This window comes from Mustelus asterias, unplaced genomic scaffold (assembly GCF_964213995.1).
Source record: "Mustelus asterias unplaced genomic scaffold, sMusAst1.hap1.1 HAP1_SCAFFOLD_3113, whole genome shotgun sequence".
Classification (NCBI taxonomy): Eukaryota; Metazoa; Chordata; class Chondrichthyes; order Carcharhiniformes; family Triakidae; genus Mustelus; species Mustelus asterias.
Genome location: NW_027593058.1, coordinates 27,861 through 37,997, shown reverse-complemented (window position 1 = coordinate 37,997; position 10,137 = coordinate 27,861). Strand labels below are relative to the sequence as shown.

Genomic DNA, 10,137 nt, shown 5'->3' with positions numbered 1-10,137 from the left:
GAGGAAACCGGAGCACCCGGAGGAAACCCACGCAGACACGGGGAGAAGGTGCAGACTCCACACAGACAGTGACCCGAGCCGGGAATCGAACCCGGGTCCCTGGCGCTGTGAGGCAGCAGTGCTAACCACTGTGCCACCGTGCCGCCCAGAGAGAGAGGGAGAGGGAGACGGAGAGATAAAGACTGAGATAGAGATTGAGAGAGAGAGAGACAGAGAGAGAGACAGAGAGAGAGAGACAGAGAGAGACAGAGAGAGAGACAGAGAGAGAGAGACAGAGAGAGAGACAGAGAGAAAGAGACAGAGAGAAAGACAGACATGAGAGAGAGAGAGAGACAGAGAGAGAGAGACAGAGAGAGAGAGACTGAGAGAGAGACAGAGAGAGAGAGAGACAGAGAGAGACAGAGAGAGAGACAGAGGGAGAGAGAGACAGAGAGAGAGAGACAGAGAGAGACAGAGAGAGAGCGAGAGAGAGAGACAGAGAGAGAGACAGAGAGAGACAGAGAGAGAGAGACAGAGAGAGAGAGAGACAGAGAGAAAGAGACAGAGAGAAAGACAGACATGAGAGAGAGAGAGAGACAGAGAGAGAGAGACAGAGAGAGAGAGACTGAGAGAGAGACAGAGAGAGAGAGACAGAGAGAGAGAGAGACAGAGAGAGACAGAGAGAGAGACAGAGGGAGAGAGAGACAGAGAGAGAGAGACAGAGAGAGAGACAGAGAGAGAGAGAGACAGAGAGAGACAGAGAGAGAGACAGAGAGAGAGAGAGAGAGAGACAGAAAGAGAGAGAGAGAGACAGAATGAGAGAGAGAGAGAGACAGAGCAGCACATGGATGGCCAGTCCACCTAACCTACACATCTTTGGAGTGTGGGAGGAAACCCACGCAGACACGGGGAGACCGTGCGGAGTCCGCACAAGGCGGAGTGTTGGGAGGATTAGCACGGAATGGATAGGCGTTGGGTGGCCAGCACAGGCTGGATGGGCTGAAGGTCCTCTCCCCCGCGGGGGGGGGGGGTGAAACCCTTGTCTTTGGCTCTCTCTGACTGTTTCCGAATGCCTTTTGCTGAGTGAAAGTATCTCCCGCTCTCTTCCAGTTGGCGGAAGGGTGGACTTCGATGACTTTGTGGATCTAATGGCACCAAAGTTACTGGAGGAGACGGCGGGGATGATCGGGATGACGGAATTACGCGACGCATTTCGAGAGGTACCGTCTGTACATGATACCCGCTTGGGAGGGGAGAGGAGGAGGGGGTGGTAGAGGTAGCGATGGGGGGAGAACCTAAGAACTCGGAGCAGGAGTAGGCCGTCTGGCCCCTCGAGCCTGCTCCGCCATTCAATAAGATCATGGCTGATCTTTCCGTGGACTCAGCTCCACTTACCCGCCCGCTCACCTTAATTCCTTCACTGTTCAAAAATCTATCTATCCTTGCCTTAAAAACATTCAACGAGGTAGCCTCAACTGGGCAGGGACTTCCACAGATTCACAACCCCTTTGTGTGAAGAAGTTCAAAGACAAAGAACAAAACAGCACAGGAACAGACCCTTCGGCCCTCCAAGCCCGCCCTGGTCCAAACTAGACCATTCTTTTGTATCCCTCCATTCCCACTCCGTTCATGTGGCTATCTAGATAAGTCTTAAACGTTCCCAGTGTGTCCGCCTCCACCACCTTGCCCGGCAGCGCATTCCAGGCCCCCACCACCCTCTGTGTAAAATATGTCCTTCTGATACCCGTGTTAAACCTCCCCCCCCCTTCACCTCGAACCTATGACCCCTCGTGAACGTCACCACCGACCTGGGGAAAAGCTTCCCACCGTTCACCCTATCTATGCCTTTCATAATTTTGTACACCTCTATTAGGTCACCCCTCATCCTCCGTCTTTCCAGGGAGAACAACCCCAGTTTACCCAATCTCTCCTCATAGCTAAGACCCTCCATACCAGGCAACATCCTGGTAAACCTTCTCTGCACTCTCTCCAAAGCCTCCACGTCCTTCTGGTAGTGCGGCGACCAGAACTGGACGCAGTATTCCAAATGCGGCCGAACCAACGTTCTATACATCTCCTCAACGGTTCTTCCTCAACTCAGTCCTAAATCTGCTTCCTCTTATTTTGAGGCCATGCCCCCGAGTTCTAGTTTCACCCGCCAGTGGAAACAACCTCCCTGCTTCTATCTTATCTATTCCCTTCATAATCTTATATGTTTCTATAAGATCCCCCCCTCATTCTTCTGAATTCCAATGAGTATAGCCCCAGTCTACTCAGTCTCTGCTCATAAGCCAACAAAGAGATCTCGGGGTACAGGTTCATAGCTCCTTGAAAGTGGAGTCACAGGTGGACAGAGTGGTGAAGAAGGCATTCGGCATGCTTGGTTTCATCGGAAGGTTCAGCCGCTGGGTATACATGGGGAGGTAGTAAATTGGATAAGACACTGGCTCAATGGAAGAAGCCAGAGAGCGGTTGTGGAGGATTGCTTCTCTGAGTGGAGGCCTGTGACTAGTGGTGTGCCGCAGGGATCGGTGTTGGGTCCATTGTTGTTTGTCATCTATATCAATGATCTGGATGATAATGTGGTCAATTGGATCAGCAAGTTTGCTGATGATACAAAGATTGGAGGTGTAGTGGACAGTGAGGAAGGTTTTCAAAGCTGGCAGAGGGATTTGGACCAACTAGAAAAATGGGCTGAAAAATGGCAAATGGAATTTAACGCAGACAAGTGTGAGATATTGCACTTTGGAAAGACAAATCAAAGAAGAACGTACAGGGTAAATGGTAGGACTCTGAAGAGTGCAGTTGAACAGAGGGATCTGGGAATACAGGTACAGAATTCCCTAAAAGTGACGTCACAGGTGGATAGGGTCGTAAAGAGTGCCTTTGGTACATTGGCCTTTATAAATCGGAGTATCGAGTATAAAAGTTGGAGTGTTATGGTAAGGTTATATAAGGCATTGGTGAGGCCGAATTTGGAGTATTGTGTACAGTTTTGGTCACCTAGTTACGGGAAGGATGTAAATAAGGTTGAAAGAGTGCAGAGAAGGTTCACAAGGATGTTGCCGGGACTTGAGAAGCTGAGTTACAGAGAGAGATTGAATAGGTTGGGACTTTATTCCCTGGAGCGTAGAAGATTGAGGGGAGATTTGATAGAGGTGTATAAGATTTTGATGGGTATAGATAGAGTGAATGCAAGCAGGCTTTTTCCGCTGAGGCTCGGGGAGAAAAAAACCAGAGGGCTTGGGTTAAGGGTGAAAGGAGAAAAGTTTAAAGGGAATATTAGGGGGGGCTTCTTCACGCAGAGAGTGGTGGGAGTGTGGAATGAGCTGCCGGATAAAGTGGTAAATGCGGGGTCACTTTTAACATTTAAGAAAAACTTGGAGGGGTTGATGGATGAGAGGGGTGTGGAGGGATATGGTCCAAGTGCAGGTCAGTGGGACTAGGCAAAAAATGGTTCGGCACAGACAAGAAGGGCCAAAAGGCCTGTTTCTGAGCTGTAATTTTCTATGGTTCTATGGGACGTCTTGTTGAAGTTGTACAAGACATTGGTAAGGCCACACTTGGAATACTGTGTACAGTTCTGGTCACCCGATTACAGAAAGGATATTATTAAACTAGAAAGAGTGCGGAAAAGATTTACTAGGATGCTACCGGGTGTTGATGGTTTGAGTTATAAGGAGAGGCTGGATAGACTGGGACTTTTTTCTCTGGAGTGTAGGAGGCTGAGGGGTGATCTGATAGAGGTCTATAAAATAATGAGGGGCACAGATCAGCTAGATAGTCAACATCTTTTCCCAAAGGTAGGGGAGTCTAAAACTAGAGGGCATAGGTTTAAGGTGAGAGGGGAGAGATACAGAAGTGTCCAGAGGGGCAATTTTTTCACACAGAGGGTGGTGAGTGTCTGGAACGAGAGGCAGTAGTAGAGGCGGGTACAAGTTTGTCTTTTAAAAAGCATTTAGATAGTTACATGGGTACGATGGTATAGAGGGATATGGGCCAAACGCAGGCAATTGGGACTGGAACATAGGAAAGCTACAGCACAAACAGGCCCTTCAGCCCACAAGTTGTGTCGAACATGTCCCTACCTACTAGGCTTATCTATAACCCTCTATCTTACTAACCTCCAGGAACCTATCCAAAAGTCTCTTAAAAGACTCAATCGAATCCGCTTCCACTACCGGCAGCCCATTCCACACACCCACCACCCTCTGAGTGAAAAACTTACCCCTAACATCTCCTCTGTACCTACTCCCCAGCATCCTCAACCTGTGACCTCTCGTGACAACCATTTCAGCCCTGGGTAAAAGCCTCTGAGAATCCACTCTATCAATACCCCTCAACATCTTATACACCTCTATCAGGTCACCTCTCATCCTTCGCCTCTCCAAGGAGGAAAGACCCAGCTCCCTCAGCCTATCCTCATAAGGCATGCCACCTAATCCAGGCAACATCCTTGTAAATCTCCTCTGCACCCTTTCTATGGCTTCCACATCCTTTCTGTAATGAGGCGACCAGAACTGGGCACAGTACTCCAGGTGGGGTCTGACCAGGGTCCTATACAGCTGCTGCATTATCTCCCGATTTCCAAACTCAATTCCTCTACTGATGAAGGCCAGTATTCCATACGGCTTCTTAACCACAGCCTCCACCCCTGCTTTGAGCGTCCTATGAACCCGGATCGCAAGATCCTTCTGTTCTTCCACACTGCCAAGCGTCTTACCCTCAATATTATATTCTTCCATCCTATTCGACCTGCCAAAATGAACCACCACACACTTATCTGGGTTGAACTCCATCTGCCACGAGCTTAGGGGGGTTAAAGAAAAAGGGGTAGCATGGGAAAGTTGGGCCGAAGGACCTGTTTCCATGCTGTAAACCTCTATGACTCTCAACTCCAGAATCAACCGAGTGCATCTCCTCTGCACCCCCTCCAGTGCCAGTATATCCTTTCTCAAGTAAGGAGACCAAAACTGTACACAGTACTGATCGAAGACAGAGGGTGGTGGTGGATGGAAAATTTTCGGACTGGAGGCAGGTTGCCAGCGGAGTGCCGCAGGGATCAGTGCTTGGTCCTCTGCTCTTTGTGATTTTTATTCATGACTTAGAGGAGGGGGCTGAAGGGTGGATCAGTAAATTTGCTGATGACACCAAGATTGGTGGAGTGGTGGATGAGGTGGAGGGCTGTTGTAGGCTGCAAAGAGACATAGATAGGATGCAGAGCTGGGCTGAAAAATGGCAAATGGAGTTTAACCCTGATAAATGTGAGGTGATTCATTTTGGTAGGACTAATTTAAATGTGGATTACAGGGTCAAAGGTAGGGTTCTGAAGACTGTGGAGGAACAGAGAGATCTTGGGGTCCATATCCACAGATCTCTAAAGGTTGCCACTCAAGTGGATAGAGCTGTGAAGAAGGCCTATAGTGTGTTAGCTTTTGTTCACAGGGGGTTGGAGTTTAAGAGCCGTGGGGTTATGCTGCAACTGTACAGGACCTTGGCGAGACCACATTTGGAATATTGTGTGCAGTTCTGGTCACCTCACTATAAGAAGGATGTGGAAGCGCTGGAAAGAGTGCAGAGGAGATTTACCAGGATGCTGCCTGGTTTGGAGGGTAGGTCTTATGAGGAAAGGTTGAGGGAGCTGGGGCTGTTCTCTCTGGAGCGGAGGAGGCTGAGGGGAGACTTAACAGAGGTTTATAAAATGATGAAGGGGATAGATAGAGTGAACGTTCAAAGACTATTTCCTCGGGTGGGATGGAGCTATTACAAGGGGGCATAACTATAGGGTTCGTGGTGGGAGATACAGGAAGGATATCAGAGGTAGGTTCTTTTCGCAGAGAGTGGTTGGGGTGTGGAATGGACTGCCTGCAGTGATAGTGGTGTCAGACACTTTAGGAACATTTAAGCGGTTATTGGATAGGCACATGGAGCACACCAGGATGATAGGGAGTGGGATAGCTTGATCTTGGTTTCAGATAAAGCTCGGCACAACATCGTGGGCCGAAGGGCCTGTTCTGTGCTGTTACTGTTCTATGTAATAGTCCATTTTGAGGTTATTCCTGCCAAAATGGACGACCTCACATCTACCAACATTGTGCTCCATCTGCCAGTCCCTCGCCCACTCACTCAGACTATCGATATCCCTTTGCAGACTTTCAGCGTTCTCTGCACACTTTGCACTTCCACTCATTCTGATCTGATTCATTATTGTCACGTGTACTGGGATACAGTGAAAAGTATTGTTTCTTGCGCGCTATACAGACAAAGCATACCGTTCATAGAGAAGGAAAGGAGAGGGTGCAGAATGTAGGGTCACAGTCACAGCTCGGGGTGTAGAGAAAGATCAACTTAATGCGAGGTCGGTCCATTCAAAAGCAGCAGGGAAGAAGCTGTTCTTGAGTCGGTCGGTACGTGACCTCAGACTTTTGTATCTTTTTCCCCGACGGAAGAAGGTGGAAGAGAGAATGTCCGGGGTGCGTGGGGGGGGGGTCCTTAATTATGCCGGCTGCTTTTCCCCGAGGGAAGTGTAGACAGAGTCAATGGATGGGAGGCTGGTGATGGATTGGGCTACATTCACGACCCCTTTTGTAGTTCCTTGCGGTCTTGGGCAGAGCAGGAGCCCCAGACCGAGCTGTGATACAACCCAGAAAGAATGCTTTCTATGGGGCATCTGTAAAAGTTGGTGAGAGTCGTAGCGGACGTGCCACTTTTGCTCTGGGGGTGTGGGAGGGGGTGGGGTGGGGGTGGACGTACGCTCACTGAGGTTTTGTCCTGTGTCTCTCTCTCTCGGACAGTTCGATACCAATGGGGACGGAGAAATCACGATCAACGAACTCAGATACGCAATGCAGAAATTGGTGGGGGAACAGCTGTCGGCCGCAGAGATCGAGGATATTATCAAAGAGGCAGATGTTAACGGGGACGGGACGGTGGACTTTGAAGGTCGGAGTGAATTCTGATAACCCCGTGCTGTACCTGTCCTGGGAGTGTTTGATGGGGACAGTGTAGAGGGAGCTTTACTCTGTATCTAACCCCGTGCTGTACCTGTCCTGGGAGTGTTTGATGGGGACAGTGTAGAGGGAGCTTTACTCTGTATCTAACCCCGTGCTGTACCTGTCCTGGGAGTGTTTGATGGGGACAGTGTAGAGGGAGCTTTACTCTGTATCGAACCCCGTGCTGTACCTGTCCTGGGAGTGTTTGGTGGGGACAGTGTAGAGGGAGCTTTACTCTGTATCTAACCCCGTGCTGTACCTGTCCTGGGAGTGTTTGATGGGGGACAGTGTAGAGGGAGCTTTACTCTGTATCTAATCCCGTGCAGTACCTGTCCTGGGAGTGTTTGATGGGGGACAGTGTAGAGGGAGCTTTACTCTGTATCTAACCCCGTGCTGTACCTGTCCTGGGAGTGTTTGATGGGGGACAGTGCAGAGGGAGCTTTACTCTGTATCTAACCCCGTGCTGTACCTGTCCTGGGAGTGTTTGATGAGGACAGTGCAGAGGGAGCTTTACTCTGTATCTAACCCCGTGCTGTACCTGCCCTGGGAGTGTTTGATGGGGACAGTGCAGAGGGAGCTTTACTCTGTATCTAACCCCGTGCTGTACCTGTCCTGGGAGTGTTTGATGGGGGACAATGTAGAGGGAGCTTTACTCTGTATCTAACCCCGTGCTGTACCTGTCCTGGGAGTGTTTGATGGGGACAGTGTAGAGGGAGCTTTACTCTGTATCTAACCCCGTGCTGTACCTGTCCTGGGAGTGTTTGATGGGGGACAGTGTAGAGGGAGCTTTACTCTGTATCTAACCCCGTGCTGTACCTGTCCTGGGAGTGTTTGATGGGGACAGTGCAGAGGGAGCTTTACTCTGTATCTAACCCCGTGCTGTACCTGCCCTGGGAGTGTTTGATGGGGACAGTGTAGAGGGAGCTTTACTCTGTATCTAACCCCGTGCTGTACCTGTCCTGGGAGTGTTTGATGGGGACAGTGTAGAGGGAGCTTTACTCTGTATCTAACCCCGTGCTGTACCTGTCCTGGGAGTGTTTGATGGGGGACAGTGTAGAGGGAGCTTTACTCTGTATCTAACCCCGTGCTGTACCTGTCCTGGGAGTGTTTGAAGGGGACAGTGTAGAGGGAGCTTTACTCTGTATCTAACCCCGTGCTGTACCTGTCCTGGGAGTGTTTGATGGGGACAGTGTAGAGGGAGCTTTACTCTGTATCTAACCCCGTGCTGTCCCTGTCCTGGGAGTGCTTGATGGGGGACAGTGTAGAGGGAGCTTTACTCTGTATCTAACCCCGTGCTGTACCTGTCCTGGGAGTGTTTGATGGGGGACAGTGTAGAGGGAGCTTTACTCTGTATCTAACCCCGTACTGTCCCTGTCCTGGGAGTGTTTGATGGGGACAGTGTAGAGGGAGCTTTACTCTGTATCTAACCCCGTGCTGTACCTGTCCTGGGAGTATTTGATGGGGGACAGTGTAGAGGGAGCTTTACTCTGTATCTGACCCCGTGCTGTACCTGTCCTGGGAGTGTTTGATGGGGGACAGTGTAGAGGGAGCTTTACTCTGTATCTAACCCCGTACTGTCCCTGTCCTGGGAGTGTTTGATGGGGACAGTGTAGAGGGAGCTTTACTCTGTATCTAACCCCGTGCTGTACCTGTCCTGGGAGTATTTGATGGGGGACAGTGTAGAGGGAGCTTTACTCTGTATCTAACCCCGTGCTGTACCTGTCCTGGGAGTGTTTGATGGGGGACAGTGTAGAGGGAGCTTTACCCTGTAGCTAACCCCGTGCTGCACCTGTCCTGGGAGTGTTTGATGGGGACAGTGTAGAGGGAGCTTTACTCTGTATCTAACCCCGTGCTGTACCTGTCCTGGGAGTGTTTGATGGGGGACAGTGTAGAGGGAGCTTTACTCTGTATCTAACCCCGTGCTGTACCTGTCCTGGGAGTGTTTGATGGGGACAGTGTAGAGGGAGCTTTACTCTGTATCTAACCCCGTGCTGTACCTGTCCTGGGAGTGTTTGATGGGGACAGTGTAGAGGGAGCTTTACTCTGTATCTAACCCCGTGCTGTACCAGTTTTCTGTTCTTTTTCCTTCTACAGAATTTGTTCGCATGATGTCTCGCTAACTACAAGTTTACCGTTCGAATATCGTCCAGGGTTCCTGCTCCTGATCACTGACTGGTGTCTCTCAGTCCCCTCTCTCTCTCAGGGAGATATCTGTACACTGACTGGTGTCTCTCAGTCCCCTCTCTCTCTCAGGGAGATATCTGCACACTGACTGGTGTCTCTCAGTCCCCTCTCTCTCTCAGGGAGATATCTGTACACTGACTGATGTCTCTCAGTCCCCTCTCTCTCTCTCTCAGGGAGATATCTGTACACTGACTGGTGTCTCTCAGTCCCCTCTCTCTCTCAGGGAGATATCTGCACACTGACTGGTGTCTCTCAGTCCCCTCTATCTCTCAGGGAGATATCTGCACACTGACTGGTGTCTCTCAGTCCCCTCTCTCTCTCAGGGAGATATCTGTACACTGACTGGTGTCTCTCAGTCCCCTCTCTCTCTCTCAGGGGGATATCTGTACACTGACTGGTGTCTCTCAGTCCCCCCTCTCTCTCTCAGGGAGATATCTGTACACTGACTGGTGTCTCTCAGTCCTCTCTCTCTCTCTCAGGGAGATATCTGTCCACTGACTGGTGTCTCTCAGTCCCCTCTCTCTCTCTCAGGGAGATATCTGTACACTGACTGGTGTCTCTCAGTCCCCTCTCTCTCTCTCAGGGTGATATCTGTACACTGACTGGTGTCTCTCAGTCCCCCCTCTCTCTCAGGGAGATATCTGTACACTGACTGGTGTCTCTCAGTCCCCTCTCTCTCTCTCAGGGAGATATCTGTACACTGACTGGTGTCTCTCAGTCCCCTCTCTCTCAGGGAGATATCTGTACACTGACTGGTGTCTCTCAAACCCCCCTCTCTCTCTCTCAGGGAGATATCTGTGCACTGACTGGTGTCTCTCAGTCCTCTCTCTCTCAGGGAGATATCTGTACACTGACTGGTGTCTCTCAAACCCCCCTCTCTCTCTCTCTCAGGGAGATATCTGTACACTGACTGGTGTCTCTCAGTCCCCTCTCTCTCTCTCAGGGAGATATCTGTACACTGACTGGTGTCTCTCAGTCCTCT

The 10,137-nt window shown here is 50.4% G+C and overlaps 1 protein-coding gene across 1 annotated transcript; it reads left to right on the top strand.

The window, feature by feature from the left end:
* Positions 1–1,089: 1,089 nt before the first annotated feature.
* LOC144490290 (calcium-binding protein 5-like) lies at positions 1,090–9,907 on the top strand (the record flags this gene model as incomplete). Its single annotated transcript, XM_078208065.1, has 3 exons — positions 1,090–1,199; positions 6,774–6,921; positions 9,066–9,907. Coding segments are annotated over 3 exons (284 nt in total), but the record flags the coding sequence as incomplete, so codon positions are not given.
* Positions 9,908–10,137: the final 230 nt, after the last annotated feature.